We start from the raw sequence: 16,152 nt of genomic DNA on the forward strand, positions 1-16,152 counted from the left end.
TCCTCTTGGGTTTCACTGCAAGGGACAGGGCAAACTCCTCCCCTGACTTTGACCCCAGCAACAAAGAATGGTAATAAACAAAGACAGAATGGTATAAATAGAGCCGGGGTGGAGATCTGTCTGTGCAGTGTAATGTGTTCAGTGCTGCACCTGAATTCATTTACATTGGATGTCTAAAACTTGCACTATTGTATTAGGCTTCATTATTTCAGTATCTGGTATCACAATTTAATATCACTATTTTCTTTCTTGGAACCTGGATTGTTTCTCTTTCAGATGTCAGAATTCAGCTGATGTTTTAGGGAAAAGCATTGCAAATCTGCAGAAAGAATTCAATGACATCCTTGCTGATGCTCAGAGGGAAAAAGAAAAAGCATGGGCTAGACAGAGACAATTGCAGGAAGAAATGGTATCCCAGCAGCAAAAACTGGAAGAAGTACAGGAGAAATATAGACAGGCACGTATCAAAACAAAAAAAGCAAGAGTAAGACAATTTCAGATTAGTCTAAAAAAATGTAACTCGTAGCTGAGGGTAGCTTTGCTACCCTCCATCTTTCAGAGGAGTATAATTTTACTGAAGGTAGACAAATCGAATAAATTTGCTTGTCAGAAACACATTGACAACTCACATCAGAGCAGGATGCTGTTACTCGTGATTAGAACACGAATACTAACCATTATTAGAGTTTTGATTTTCCTATTGTGCACAAATGTATGTCATGTAGTAATTTTCATTATAAAGAAACTGTATAAGCAGGCAAAAGCTTCTGAAGAGGGAAAACAAATAATTGACCACTTCCATGCTGTGTATACTGTAAAATTCTGGTTAAAGTAGTGAAATACATCAGCCATTCTTGCTTTCTTTTGATAAGTGTTAAATCGGATATTTGACAGGACACATGCTCCTTTGCGACCTTTTGTTGGCTTTTATTATATATATAAAGCTTGCAAAAATGTGGCTTGGAGGAGAAGGCTTTAATGTGCATTAAAAACTTCAACAAGCAATCTCTAATTTTAGCTGTATGATAACAAGGAGAGACCCACTGTGGTGGTTGTGTTTTTTGGAGTCTGTTTTTTGGTTTGTTGTGGGTTTTTTTAATTAATAATCTTTATGATTTTTGCCTAATTATTTGGTGAATTAGAATTTAGACTCAATTATATGTCTCAGAGGCAACAAAGAGTTTAATTATAGGCAGAAAAATATAGCCAGTAACCTCCTCGAAAGATCACTAGACCTACTACTACCAAAATAACTTGGGCACTTTTAGAATGTAATAGTTAGAGTGGCAAAGCAGTTCTTTTCCCTTTCTCTTCTGGTGCAAAGTATGCTGCACTTCCCAAAAGTAACTGCACTTCCCAAAAAGTTAGTTCTATAAATCATTAAAAATAGGGTGGCTTTTGGTTGAAAAATTTCTGGCTACTCATTCTAACTTATTTCACTTACAGGTTAAATCTGAAAACAGGCAGAATAAGAACAAGGTCCATCAGTTAGAGAATGAAATTCAACATTTACATGAAAAAATAAAGAGCATGGAAGAAATTCAGGGCCTTGCTGATCAACAGCTCCAAGAGGCAGATGACGAGAAAGAGACTATTCTTGCTCAACTGGAAGATTTAGAGAAAAGGGTAGGAATGAGGAAGGACAAGTCCATGCACTGTGTTTGCTCACAAAAAGAAGATTCAAAAACTTCTGAGTTATTTTGCTTTCTAAGATAGATCAAATACAGAAAGGAACACAGAGGTTAAATATAACAGCTTTCTTTTCCGTAAATTTTATTGGTTGTCCTTGCTTTAGGATTTTTTCTGTTACTTCTATGCATAAAATACAAAACGGGGTATGTGTGGGGAAAAAAAGTCATACCAACAGAAAGCCTTTCTTCCATGCTGCTTTTTACTTAAAACTTGTAAAACCTATTATTTTCCTGGTTTCAGAAAAAAATAGAAGATGCCAGGGCACAAATGCAATTTGTCAGTCTAGATAAGGAACTGAAGGAATTAAAGAGAGCAATCATCACTTCAGATAAACTGGCAGCCACAGAGCTCTCCATTGCTAAAAATCAGCTAAAGGCTCTTCATGGGACTGTTCTCAGAATTAATCAGGAGCGAGCTGAGGTAAATCAACATTGATAATTAATTGCTTGTATAACAGTAGTGCTTTCTAATGCTATCATAATGGGAGCAGTCCTGGTGTCATCTTTTAAATTCAGCTTCAAAGCATTATTCTGAATTTGTCCTGCTGTACAGGAGCTTTTGCTTTGGACAGAGTCACATCTTGAAATATAGTAGATTAACGCCTGAGTAAATTTGGGTATGGGCAGGCTTTCTTGCTGTGTGTTAGAGGGAGAGGCAAGTTTAATCTCTTATTAATTGGAAGTTAAACAATAGGCAATACATTGTTATGTAAGATAGAAAAGCAAAAGAAGGGACTATGGAAGTTTGTTCTTAGACTTCAGGTTTTTAAAATGGAGCCATTTTTGGCTACGTACTAGTGTCTCCTCTGTAGAAATATAGTTTAAAGTTAAAGGAGAACCATTATTTTACATCAACTTTGCCAGTTTCTGGAATTTCAGAACAGACAAGTGCTGATGCTTCTTATTAATCAGCTTTTCATAAAGCTGCATGAGACATCTGCAAGCTTGTGAAGTATTCTTGCAAACTAAAGCTCAACCTAAAATTTCAATTTTAGGAGATTGAGGAAGCCGAAGAGTTCTGTGCTGAGGCAGCTCGTGCAGCTCGGGATCTTGCCAGAGCAGAAGCAGAAATAGAATTGTTACAACAACTCCTCAAAGAGAAGGAAGAACAAGTAGGTTGCAATGATGTTTGCTCTATGTTATATGAGGAGGATAAAATACTTAGACATATTGGTTCAGCGAGTTTCTGAAAATGCCGTATTTAGACGTCTCTGCCCAGCCCTTTTTCCTCAGGTTTTCCCAAGTCACAATGTTCTTCCCTCCCCTGACATCTGCCAAAGAACAAAATGAAAACCTCACTGACTAGAGCAGCTGACTTTTAAGGAAAACTATCACCTGTTCACTTAAATGCCTTTATGTCTGTAAGCCTTGGTCATATGAGGAGATGGGAAGAACAACTTTGTTGCATCGAAGTGGTACATGTGTTTTGCTGAGTGAGCATTTTTGTAGGGACGGGTGGGCACATTTGAAAAAGTTTTAGCTCAGTCTACTTTAAACTTAAGTGCTTTGCTTTGATTTAAACTTATATTTTAAACAGTTTCAGCATGAAATGGAGAAAGCTGGTGAGAAGACTGTTGCATCAAGCTCTCAGAAGTTTGAAATTGATAAATTAAATGAAGCTATGGAGCAACAAAAAGCAGAAATTGACCGTTTAAGATGGTTGTTGGATAACATCGGGACAGGTAATCTCTCTTTTCTCTCTATTTCTTCTCCATATTTCTCACTGTTTGATCTCTGGAATTTTATTCTAGGAGAATAAACTGTTCAGGATACCTTCCTGTACAGTTCCTATACAGGATACATTCAGTCCTTAAATCAGTGTGCTTCAGTGGATTCTCTGTATCCATGCATATGAAGCAAAGAGCAAGACGTAACTTTTCTGAAGTACAGTGTTTCACAGTGCATTTGAAATCCATGCAGTGCAGTTAGGTGAAGCGTATGGGCCTTCGCTTCTTCAGATATGAAGAATGGAGGAGATGGATGGTTAAGGACCAGCAGTGGCACTAGCATGTCTGCATTTCTAGCTTTGCCAGTTGACGTGCCATGTGACCTTTGGAAATTTAGTTAAGTTCTGCCTTGGTTTGAAAATCAGAATGACAGTGTGTTAGTTTTCATTAGTTTGTATTAACAATACTTTTTACAGCTCTTTAGAAAACACTAATTGTGTTATGCATTCAGTTTATACTGCTCTAGAACACTGTCAGAGATCCATATATAAGGAAAAATGAGTGCCAGTTACCTGTATATGAACTTGTATGAACTACAATCTTACAATTACAAACTTGCAAAGGCCAGCGTATATCTACATGACTATATAATAATGTTTACTTTGTTTCCCCTGGCAATTCTTTCTTTTTTTTTTTTAATATTGTTTCAGATTAACAGGATAACAATGAGGGAACAGCTGAATGCAGTCTCTATGACTTAATTATTTGCCTTATATGCCTATAAAACTGTGATTAATTTACAGGTAACAAAGATGAAATTGACAACTTACAAGATGAAATTGCAGCACTCAAAAATGTGCTGTCATACCAGAATGATTACATCACCAGTATAGCAGATCCATTGAAAAGAAGGGGATACTGGTATTACATGCCATCATCACAGGTCAGAAATGAAAATCCTATTATGTGGAAAGCCATTTGATACGGGGAAAGTCCATTATAAACTTGCTAAGTTGGGAAGAAACTTAAGAAAAAATGTCAGCTGGCATAGAAGAGGAATACTGAAACAAAACATACACAAATGTTCCCTGATAAAGCCTATTACTGTGTAGTAATAGGAATGTAGTAGCCATAAAATTTGGAGACAACTATTCAAAATGTAGTACCGTAAATTAATTTAGGTAAAGGTTAAAAGGGGACATTACAGACAAACATTTCATGCAAAACAGCATTTGTCTGAATTTAAGAGAAATACTGTCAAAATATATTTGGTGCTCTCTTCTAAAGCAGCATCATGCTTGGAAGTGAGAGAAAGCAGAGTATGTATAGCCTGTTCTTGAAAAATCAGTGCTTTAGAACGTCTACAACAAATAATTTATTTTACATGATTTGTTATTTCTAGATTAACACACATTCTTTTTTTCTTTAGGCTTCAACTCCCGCTTCCCGCAGCACAAAAGATTCTGGAGTTTGTTTACTGTGTTCCGGCACATCCCCACCCAGAAGAGGGTGTGGTCAGGACAGGCAGTGCAGGAAGGAAGCCTTGCCCAATCATGGAGGATCTTGGGTTTATTCACCAGTCAGAAATAGGTTGTACAAAACAAATTCTGGCAAAGGTAATTCAGTCTCATGGCCTCGGAATGTTTAGGAGCATACTAAAAATGGACTTGCTTAGACTTCCTAGTGATTTTTTTTTTTAATGTGCATGAGTGAATTATCAATGTTTGTTACTGTTGAACTCATTATTCAGTTTAAGCAGTGTTTATTACATTTTTATACATTACATAGAACGTGTGTTATTTTAAAATGTGCTTCTGAAGAATATCTTTTTCAGTAAAAGTGATTAAACATAACTTTTTTTCTTCTTTTTTTTTCTTTTGGTAAAGATAGAAGAGCAAAAGAAGATAGCGAAGGAAATGAAGAAACTCGTGTTCCCAAAGACCCTCCTTTTGTACCACCACCTGGTACAGTTATTTACACAGTCCTTCCAGATGGTGCCCCTGTACCTCAGGGAACTGTGGTTTATGGCCCTCCTCCTGCAGCAGCAAGTGGAGGTTCCATTGCTCCTGGATCTGTTATCTATGGCCCACCTCCCGTGGGAGCCCAGGTTGTTTATGGCCCTCTTCCTCCAAACTTCACTGTCCCACTCATTCCTGTTGGAGTGCTTCACTGCAATGTGCCTGAACATCATGATTTGGTAAGATACAGAGCTGTAAGCTGCAGGTTTAACCATAGCCAAGTGACTTATGAATGAATGGATTAGGAGCATCTTTTAACATATGCTTTCTCAAAAAAACCCAAGACCAAACCCTCATTTTCACAGATTAGATTAGTCCAATTTAAAAAAAAAAAAAAGTCTCTGCTAGGAAGGTTCTGGATCTGAGAGAGCTTGCTGATAAGAATGCTCTATGTTCTGTGCTAATAGTCCGGTCTTTGCTATCTGTAGCTGCTCCTGTGTCTCAGGAGGACTGAAACAGAACAACAAAATCAAGACCTATTTTCTATTTCCTGTATGTAGGAGAGTGAAGTCTCAAGGCTAGAAGACACTGTGTATTATTTAAAGTCTCGGAAATACAAAGATAAATGGTCAGAGGCAGCTGAGCATAAATACAAAAAAGAGGTAGAAAAATTGCATCAAAACATTGAAGAACTTCTGCACGAAAGAGAAGAGTTGGAACATGAAGTAGCAGAGCTACAAAGAGCAGCTCAAAAACACAACAAACGCAAGTAAGAATATTGCACGAGAATGCATTTAAAGTAAGCATGTGGAAATACCTAAACTTCTTTCCAGTAAAAGTTAATTTTGACTCATTTACAATTAATGTTCTTGTCTGTATAGTATGTGTAATGGACTAGAACTTCAAGATGCTCCAGGCTCCTGGCTTTTTGTATTTTAATTCTATGTCTTTCTTCCTGACCTTTTAGGGATTTTATTGAAGGGTATACTGACAACCTTATTGCAGAATTGCAGTTAGAAAAGTCTCTTAAACATCATGAAGATATTGCAGATGAAATTGAATGTGTAGAGAAGACTCTTCTGAAACGACGAGCAGAGCTTAGAGAGGCAGATAGGCTACTTTCAGAAGCTGAAGTGGAACTTGAGAGCACACGGGGGAAAGTAAGTAAAGCCATAACTCTAAGTGCAGAGGAATTAGCGTGTTGCGTTAAGATTGTTTTAAGCAGAGGATTTTTGTTTGTCTAAGCAGTTTATTTTCACTTGGATAACCTGAGGCCTCTTAAAATGCTTCTATTTGAAAGTAAGTCATGGGATAACCTGTGCTAAAAGAAAATGTTCCAGTCCTTGCCAAAGAGGAGGAAGCTTTTCTGCTCTGGACAAGAGAGGAGAAAAGGTTCTACTTCATGGTATACAAAGGGAGAAAGCTCAGGTGGAATATTCATCCCAGGAGGAGGTCATCTTTAGACAGCTAACCTGCAGGTTATGGATGTGGAAAGCATAAGATGGGAATGTGTTGTCTCAATAATCTTCAATTTTTGCTCTAGACTAAAGACACTATTCAAAAGTACAATCATGCCAAACAGCATTTGTCCCGTACTGAAACTGAGGCAAAGGAGCTAGAGCGAAGGGCTCAGGAAATGGCCATTAAACTTGTGAAAGCAGATCAGCAATTAAGGTACACTGTTCTTGTGAATTTGTATCAAATGGGGATGAGGAGAACCACCAGATTCTTTCAAATATCAAGACAGTGCTTTTGGAGAGGGAGAGCTGTTAAAATGTTAATATGAAAAGGCATAAATGCTTCTTTAGGTTACTACAGGCAGATACAAGGGATTTAGAACAGCATAAGAGGGAACAAGAAGGTATTTTGAAGGAAATCAACAAAACAGTGGCTGCAAGAGACTCTGAGTTCCAGTTGTTAAACCAGAAGATAGAAATGCTAACTGAAAGGTAAGTATTTTTAATTTACCATAAACTATATTAGATAAAATGAAGATGACCTCCTCCAATAAATTACTGCCTAAGGTGGTATTGTTTCTTCTGAGTCACGTTTTTATCCTCACTGTCAGCCTTCAGAAGCTTCAAGGAGATATTAAAATTGCAGAAGGTAATGAAGAACATCACCTCCAAATCCTAAGAGAAGCAGAAAACCTTCTTCAAGGCAAGAAAATGGAACTGGAAAGATTAAAAGATCAGGTAATGCTTCTCTTATTAACTCTGGACTATCAGTTTTGTTGATTTTGAGGTAACTGAAAGCCGAGAAGAGTCGTAAGTTCTGAACTGCCTTGTCTGAAGAATTTAATTCTTAAGTTTTATTTTAATGTGGGTAATTTGAATTCTCCTTGTTTTGTCTCATAATAAGCATGATCCCAGTCTCACTGGGGTTTCTGCATACTAAAAGTTACTGCAGAGTTCCCTGTGACAATTCTTACTGCATTTCAGAATAAGAAACTTAACCCTCTGAGGTACAGGACTGCACTGTCCAGATCAGAACTTAGCCTTTAGTATTGGCTATATTATACAGGTTTAGCAAAGGAAGCTCGTTGCTCTGATGGGATCCTTACCTGTTAGGCAATTCAAGTAAACCTCTGGCAGGGAACAGTGTACTGCATTTGCTCTTGTGCATGTGTGTAGCTACAAAAATAAAAGCCTTCAGATGCTTCTTCTGTTAAACTTCTACATTGTAGATTACTGCTCAGCAACAAGAGCTCTTGTTTCTGGAGCAACAGCTAAATCAAAGGAAAGAAGAGCTCCATGTCCTTCAAGACTGTATTTTTCAAAAGAAAGGTGACCTCAAAGAAGCTCTTCGGGATGGAGAGACTGAAGCAAATGAAAAACTACGCCAAATAAGAGTAACTTTTCCAAATGAGTTTTCAATTCATTACATCCCTGAACAACAGCAAAAGAATATAAGTATCAAAAACATCCCATAAAGTTTCCACAAAATCAGTTTTGCTTTCTACGACCTCCCAAAACCCACTGAAAAATAGAACAAGCAAGTTTACAGTTTTGTATAGCTCAGAGCTTGGTCCAGATGCACAAATAAGAAGTAGAACTCCCTAGTTGCAGTGTTACAGACAGAACTGGTCCCTAGAGAACTGAATTGGATTAAATAGAAGTCTCTGACTTAACTGTTGCTGAGACAAGCAGCTTCTAAAGCAAATCAGTCTGATCAGTGTGTGTAAAACACAACAAAGCTGGCCTAAGTCAGCTGTCTGTCTCCATTCCCATTTACTTAGAAAGGATTCTGTACTTCCTTTCTTTCTGAAATAAAAACAAAGTATCAAGGTTAATTATATTTTTGTGTGTGGTTTTTCTTTTTTTGCGGGGGCTTTTTGTCTGACTTCCTGTTTTAAGGCCTACGTATTGTTCACTTGACTGATGGTGTTCTAGTCAGGCTTGTAGATCAAAATCTTTGCAAGATTACTACTTTAAACTGTCAACAAGCAAGGCTTTAACCTAAATATTACATATTTTTTGTTTGTTTACACCATTAACTATAAACTCTGGAATTAAATTGACCAGAATATTGGTGACAGGCTTTTTTAATTTTATAAATATTTAGAACTTCTATTTAAAGGAAAACTTTATTTAAAATGGCAAATAATGGCATTTCTTGTAACATCTCTTGTAACTGATATATTTCCACAGGAAATAAAACTACTTCTGGAAGAGCTTAATGTTGAGAGGAAAGAACTGGATGTCCAGATTAATGAGAAAAGAGCACAGCTTTCGTTCATAAAGAAGGATATTGGGAAAGAGGAAGAACATCTTCAAGGAATACTTGGGCAAATTACCAGGCATAAGATAGGTATGTCCCTGGCTTTACTAGATAGGATTTTGTGCAGATTGGAAAGAAATACACTCTGAGCTCTTAGTTGTACATCGCTCAGTCTTCTGTTCCTCACTCCTTTTTAAATATTATGAATGACTGCACAGAAAGGGTTCCCTGTAATTCTTGTAGTTTATACAGGGCTGACTGATACCCTTTGCTTAAGTTGAGGCAGTGCTTCGTGCTGCTTTGTATTTGGAACAGGAGTTTTTAATGCCAGAGAGAAATGCAAACACATCTGCTGTCAGGACTGATCAGTTAAGTTCACACCCGAGCACTGTGTGGTTAGGAGACCTTAGCTAGTGGTGCCGCATTCGTAGAAGAATTAAACATTGGGATGTGTGGGGAAATGGAGGAATCTCCTTCCAAGCAGTTACATCCTGTCAGACTGTGGGAAGTATAAGCAGCGGCAGTTTGCAACTGTTGTACTTCTGAAATATTTTCTTTCATTGTTTAGCAGTCAGAGACTGTGTCCCAGACTAACTCCCTAGGGAGCAGGAAGAGCAGGAAGGCATAGGGACCTGCAACTTGCTGGTAGAGCAGCACCAGGTATAGTACCTGGTGTGTCTGACACAGCACTTGAAAACGTGAAGAGTTTTTACAGGGATGGTATCAGTATAGTCTCTTAATTTTTCCTTGGTGCCTTTTTTTGCAAATAGAATGCATTTGATGTGCTTGTAATAATCTTTCATTTCTTTCATCTTACTAGAACTGAAACATGTTCTGGAAATGCTGGAGCTTGAAAATAATGAACTTCAAGCTTTGAAACTACAACATGACCAAAAGATCAATGAGCTAGAAAAGACTCAGGTTGCAATTCTAGAAGTAAGTATTCTTTCTATAGCTAATACAGTATCTGGAAGAAGAGAACTGCATATTCTGTGATTCTGTTAAGATTTGGGTAACAGAGTCCCTACACTTTTAACTCAGTCAGTTTCTAGTCTGGTTTCAGCTTATCACAGAAAAGTCTTACGTCTGCTTAGGCCCTTTAAAATAATGGGGGTTTTGGCACATATGAGGGAGAGCGGGCAAAAAGACAGAAGGCTTTTCTGTGGCTGTAGAATGATGAATACTGTTTTCTTAGCATTAGCTTCCAGAGTCTTTTTATCTGGATTCTATCTGCATCCTCAGTTGCAAAGAGTAAGTATGGAAGACACTTTACTAACTCAGCTGGATGATTTTTTCTACCATTAAAAAGGTATTCTAGCTCAGCTAGTCTCTCCTCTTTTTGACAAATAGAGACAGACATTCAACTTTGCTACCAGCGGACAGAGAGATCAGTGGCATCCCTTTGGCAGTCTCATAGCTACAGCATCGTTAGGTCAGAGTCCAGGATAGCCCTCCTTTACTCAGTTGTGTACTTCCAGAAAATCTAAAACGCGTTTGCTAAGAGAGCGTTTATAAGCATATGTGAGCAGATATTACCTGCTGCTTACTTTTAAAAGACTTTACCTCTTCCCTCTGTACTCCTTCTGTGAAGGCCAGGGAAAAGAAGGGACTAGTTGATATGCTTGGTACCCTTCTATTACCACCCTTAAAGTGGTCACCTTACTACATTAAGGGCTGCGAGATGCTCAGGTAAAGTGGTCATTCTCTCAAAATGCCTGCAATGAAGGGATGTGCTACTCTTACAGATGGGGGAAAAATGGTGGTTAAACTATGGTGGAACAAAGAATTGCACCCCTATCTTCCAGTCCTTGTGCTCATATTCATCATAACCTTCATCATAAATACACTCAAATTAAGCTGGCGCTTTAAGCAGTTATCCCTGTTATAATGCAGTAGTTATAGAGGGTACTCTCGCCTGCATATGATCCCTGTGAAGGAAAGCTTTCTAAACTGCAGCAGCTAAAGATGTTAATAACTTGTTCTACTCCTTGGCCGTGTAAATGTGTTGTTCGCAATGCCTTCTTTCGTAGGAGAAGTTAAAATTGGAGAATATTCAGAGATTATTTCAGTGTCAGCAAGGGGAAGTAGATTGGCAGGAACAACTACTTGAGAAAGACCGTCAGGAAAATGAACATCTGGTTTCTCAAATGCGCACTCTGCAAAATAATATTGAGTCTTTGAATAAAGAAAAGGAAAAGCTTGAAGAAGACTGTCAGAGTTTGGAAAAGAAGTTGTCACAAACCAGAAGGTAGGGGGGAATATTTTTTTTCTGCAAAGATCAGAAGCGATGGGAAGTGCCTTGAATGTCTGTTTATCGTAATTAAGAATACAGCTATAACTTTGAGGTGCCCAATTATACAGAATATGCCGTTTCTTATATCCTGTGGAGGTTTTATTTTAAGCATGTCTACAGCAGACTTACAGAAAACATTCAGCAATGAAGCTGATGAATGCAACAGCATATCATGGCAGTGCAATGAGAAATGTTACGAAAAGCAAAATGTTAAGTCTTGGAACAGGACAGCTGTCTTGCTCTCATGACTACTAGGTAGCATCCCCTTGAGCTGAGAGAACTTTTACTGAAATGCAGCTGTGTTTTAGATCCTCACCAAGTACTTCCAACAAACCGAGAATATGTATTCACATTTTACAGAGACTTAACTGCTACTGAAGATAGCAGCAGAACTGCATTGTCCAATGTAGAAAAAATGGAATTGGATGTTAAAAACCTGCAGCAGGAGGTAGATCTACTAAACAAACAAAAAAAATCACTGAATGGAGACATTATTGTTGTACAGAAGGATCTTCAAGGTAAAGATCAATTTTTGGGTTTAAGCTGTAATATACTTTAAGAGAAATTGTGTTAAAAGATACACCGTAACTGTACTGTATGATATTAAATATCCAACATGCTCAAATATCTACAGGCAGAAAGTATTTAACATGTTGAAAAGATGGACATTTTAGAAACAGTTTTTCTATTGTTTATTCTTCATTTATGAAAAGAGATAATTTATTTGTATAGGAATTTCAAATTGCTGATTGAAAATCTCTGTCGTCAAATATTTTTCTAGAAAAAAAGGAAGAACTAGAAACACTGAAAGGTGAATTAAATGACTCCAGGCAACAGCTTCAGCTAGTAGAACAGGTTAGTTTTAGTGAAATACGTGCTTATTTTCACGTAGTGAGTAGACTGTCGCACAGAAAGGAGGGGTGTCACTTATCACAATTGACAATCCATCACCTGTTTTTTGTCTAGGCACACTAGCTCAAAACCAGACACTTGCAGAGCTAAAAAATAACGGCTCGTTTATTGCCTTGCTGCCGCTGAGTTTGGAGTGGTTGGGACTACAGTAGGTACCCAACCAAACGAGATTTCTGGTTTGGGTTTGCTGTTTGTGGCAACTGCGATGACTCTCCTAGGCAGATTGTTATTACTGAGTTTGGAGTGTGTGGCTTTTTTTGGTTTTATTTTTGGGTGGTTTGGTTTGGTGGGGGTTTGGAGGTTTTTTGGAGGATTTGTTTGGTTTTGAATTTCTTTCTAGAAAACAATCCACACAGAGAGGCAAAATCACCCTGGTTTATTGTTTTTTTTAAGATGATACTTTTTCTTAAAAAAACATCTTCTAGCTTTTTATCTGATGGTTCCTATTGTGTTAATTTATTTAGTGGCTGGTTTAAATGGAAAGTAATCTTCAGTGTGATTAGGGGTGATCAGTTATGTTCTTTCAAATGCAAGCCTTTCAGCCAGAGAGCTGTTACTCCTACCAGCTAGTTATGTCACTTGATCTTATGTTTTATATTGCAGGATTTGAAAAATAATACAAGGCATCAGGATGAGTTGCTTAGAGAGCAGGCAACCCTGAAAGAAGATATCCTAGAGTATTTAAGGAAACGTAAGGATTGCCAAGAGAGACAGAAAAAGAGGGAGAGCCAATTGCAGCAGCTCCAGAAAGAGATCGAAGAGAAAGAAACAGAACTAGCCAAACAAGAAGCGGTAACGGGCCTGCTGACTTGCCTCACTTTCACCTGACTTCTAAAAATAATGCAGGCAAAAAAGTTCTGGGTGCAAGTTTACAAATAGTATACCAGTGCTTTAAAAAACATGAAGCCTCATTTTTAGAGGAATAGCAGTCAACAAAAAGCTTCAACATGCAGTTATGTTTTAGCGAGAACTAGTGTGTCACAACAAAGGACTGTGTCTTCCTTCTTGGCAGAGTCATCTTATACTGAACTGATAACAAAACTGCTGTAAAATTGGCACTGACCACTGAGCGCAGGAGGGGCTGGGGTAGCGGCGGGCACCGTGCAGTGTGGTATCTTGGCTGCTGGTGGAGCCGATACAGATGAGATGGACTAGGACAGATCATGCTCTGTAACGCTGTTCTGTCAGCTGCCAAGATACAGCAGCTGGGTATAGTTCAGAGAACTTCTTCCCATGCTGTTGATTTCTCTTGGGAGATGAGCAAACTATGTAGAGTACTTGCAGTGATACAATGGGTTTCAAGTGAAACTAATCAAAGCTTAACTCCAGCTGCATTCCATAACTCCAAAACTAAGCAGAAAAAATTCCAGGGCTTTTTTTTATCCTGAAGTTTCCTTTTGATTTTGAGTGGATCGCTATTGGCAGCTAGCTTTTGTTCTTCTCTTCTGCAGTACTTCTGTGCAAAGCCCATCAGCTGTTCCTGAAAATCAGGGCTTAATCGTATATTCCTGTAGTAAAATTAACTTAGGTTAGCCAAGCAGTTTCAACAAAGTGTTAACCAGAAGAAAAACTGAGGGAGCTGTACTGAAAATGAGAGGCAAGAAAAATTGATACACTTTTTTTGACAGTAGGGAGTATTAGACTACAGTTCTTTCCAATTTATGCTGCTTTAACTTCTCTGATATCTTTTGGTGATGGTATTTGTTCTCCTTGAGTTGGTACTAGTTAAAGCTTGAAGTGGTGGTGTCTTTGGCAGATCCTTCATCGCCTCAAGCAAAATTCAGAGCGTGAAGGAAAAAAACTGGAAGAATGTACTGCTAAAGTGAAAGATCAGAAAATACTATTGGAAAAGGAACTAACAGATCAACAAAAGAAACTGGAGCAGGCCATAGCAAAAGTAAGGCTGGCGGAAGAAAACCTCAGGAAGCTGGAAAAGGAGGAGTCCCGATGTGCAGCACTTGAAGAAACTGTCCAAAAAAGCAGTAAGATTCACTGCACAAATGAATTGTTACCATCTCTGGGTTCTAAGTCTAATGAAACCAACAAATATTTTTGTTAATCTCGCTTGGTTTCTAATGCAGCACCTGGATTGACTCTTGCTCCTTAAATTGGCTTGCTCAAAGAACGGAAATTCTAAAGCCAACTGGTGTTCCATCCCCTCTCACCTTGTGTCTGTTTTTACAAACCATTGCTCTGCATGTTAATGTGTTTGAAAAATATCTAATGTATATGAAATATGCCAAGATACTTACCTTTCTGCTAATCGGGATTGTATTAAAAATGTTAATTACAGAACATCAGCTCTCAGAAAAAGAATTACAATTACAACAAAAAAATAGAGAAATACAGTCTCTTCAAAAAGAACTGGAAGTCTCCAAGTCTGAGCTCAACCATCTCGAAGATCAGATAGCATCAGAGAGGAAAAAAGCAGAAAAACAAATCTTGAGTCTGAAAGAAGCAATGAAAATGCAAAGGATGCAGCTTGAAAGAAAACTGCATGTAAGTCCTGGCTGAGGGGAGAAGGTTTGGGGAGTTGGGTTTTTTTTAAACAGCAAAATGATAGAACACCCATTTTTATTGTAGGAGGAACAAAGTAATGCATTAACTTCATGACTAGGCAGAACTTGAGGCAACCAAACTCTGGTATTTCTAGATGGTGCTGCAGAACACCTCTCTAGTTACTCCTGCTTAATGCTGTTTCTGGCTTTTAACTTGAAGAAATTGTGTTATGTGGGTTCTCTCGATTCATTTTTCTGCAGTGGATGTTCACAGTAAAAGCCAATCTTTCTGCATTTTCCTAGGAACAAAAGCAGGAAAATAACTGTTTGCAGAGTGCTAGAGCAACTGCTGAACAAGTGGCACACAATAACCATGAACGAGCCAAGCGCCTTATTAAGGACCTTGGCCAGATCCAAGAGGACTATGTGGATCTCCAAACCCAGGTATAACTGAGTGCCCAAACCCAGGCGGGCCTGAGCGGAAGCTATGTCCTCCAGACAAGTTGGTATTGTATTGGTTTGAATCTCCTCCTGTCCGCTGTATCACTGTTAGAAACAGACCTACTTAAAATTGCCATGCGATTTTTCCCAAATCTGGGAGAAGTTATGCTTTGTTACCCATCAGTAGGATCAGGCAGCTCAGTAATCCCGGTTTAAAAATGAACAAACCAACGCCAGCCAGTCAGTCACGTGTGGAGTTCTTGGTGCGGGGCTGCCAAGCTCTAAAGCAGTACCGCACTCTCCAGGTTCGGAGGGCCGTGGCAGTGGCACAGCGGCACGGCTGCCTGCCCACCACCTGGTGAACTGCAGGCACTGTTCAGGCCAGTTCCAGTGGATCAGCCCCTCTCGCCCAGTAAAATGATGCCTGAAAAAGAGACCGCGTTCTTTAGAGGGGGCTGGTCCTAGCTGTTCGTTAAGAGTAATCGGATTTGGGGGCTCCCAAGATACGTAGCAAATACACCATAACGTTTGCTGTCAGCTCAATTTAGGCAACGCTTCAGGCACGAATTAGGACTCCGGCTCCTGTTTATGCCGAGGTTTGGTAAGGGAACTTGGCACAACTGGAGTCATAATTTATGCAAATCACTAAATGTTATCAAAGTTCAAAGCTTCTCAATAGGCACTTCCCAACTTGTTAGTGCTAACCTGGGCCAGCTTTTTCTTCTTTTGATACTCACTTTAAATTTGAAGGTGATTCCACATTGTCTGACTCCTCCTAGTCCTTTAATAAACCCTTTATAAATTGTTTCTAAGTTCTTTAAAAACAGGGTCCTTCACAGAAGAATGTTGTTAGCAACTACAACGCATTCAAGGAAGACTCTGCAAGGCCAGAGTATGAACAGTTCGGGTAGCAAGTTGTGCCTCGGTAACTGTAGTTGCCTCTGTGACCATCCGAGGGGCTTCCCAGGCAAA

General features: G+C 38.7%; 1 protein-coding gene across 1 annotated transcript in view; it reads left to right on the forward strand.

Annotated features, from left to right (window-relative positions):
- CNTRL (centriolin) overlaps nucleotides 1-16,152 on the forward strand; it is a 37,713-nt gene that overhangs the window by 18,730 nt on the left and 2,831 nt on the right. Inside the window, exons 17-39 of the mRNA XM_075519456.1 lie at nucleotides 277-457; nucleotides 1,447-1,626; nucleotides 1,933-2,112; nucleotides 2,687-2,803; nucleotides 3,229-3,373; nucleotides 4,162-4,301; nucleotides 4,788-4,974; nucleotides 5,245-5,555; nucleotides 5,877-6,085; nucleotides 6,284-6,476; nucleotides 6,860-6,990; nucleotides 7,125-7,265; nucleotides 7,385-7,511; nucleotides 8,003-8,167; nucleotides 8,967-9,126; nucleotides 9,857-9,972; nucleotides 11,067-11,284; nucleotides 11,690-11,847; nucleotides 12,111-12,184; nucleotides 12,845-13,033; nucleotides 13,998-14,223; nucleotides 14,535-14,740; nucleotides 15,043-15,183. Coding sequence (XP_075375571.1) covers nucleotides 277-457; nucleotides 1,447-1,626; nucleotides 1,933-2,112; nucleotides 2,687-2,803; nucleotides 3,229-3,373; nucleotides 4,162-4,301; nucleotides 4,788-4,974; nucleotides 5,245-5,555; nucleotides 5,877-6,085; nucleotides 6,284-6,476; nucleotides 6,860-6,990; nucleotides 7,125-7,265; nucleotides 7,385-7,511; nucleotides 8,003-8,167; nucleotides 8,967-9,126; nucleotides 9,857-9,972; nucleotides 11,067-11,284; nucleotides 11,690-11,847; nucleotides 12,111-12,184; nucleotides 12,845-13,033; nucleotides 13,998-14,223; nucleotides 14,535-14,740; nucleotides 15,043-15,183 — 3,895 coding nt within the window. The remainder of the gene's footprint in view (nucleotides 1-276; nucleotides 458-1,446; nucleotides 1,627-1,932; nucleotides 2,113-2,686; nucleotides 2,804-3,228; nucleotides 3,374-4,161; nucleotides 4,302-4,787; nucleotides 4,975-5,244; nucleotides 5,556-5,876; nucleotides 6,086-6,283; nucleotides 6,477-6,859; nucleotides 6,991-7,124; nucleotides 7,266-7,384; nucleotides 7,512-8,002; nucleotides 8,168-8,966; nucleotides 9,127-9,856; nucleotides 9,973-11,066; nucleotides 11,285-11,689; nucleotides 11,848-12,110; nucleotides 12,185-12,844; nucleotides 13,034-13,997; nucleotides 14,224-14,534; nucleotides 14,741-15,042; nucleotides 15,184-16,152) is intronic.

This window comes from Mycteria americana, chromosome 17, assembly GCF_035582795.1.
Source record: "Mycteria americana isolate JAX WOST 10 ecotype Jacksonville Zoo and Gardens chromosome 17, USCA_MyAme_1.0, whole genome shotgun sequence".
Classification (NCBI taxonomy): domain Eukaryota; kingdom Metazoa; phylum Chordata; class Aves; order Ciconiiformes; family Ciconiidae; genus Mycteria; species Mycteria americana.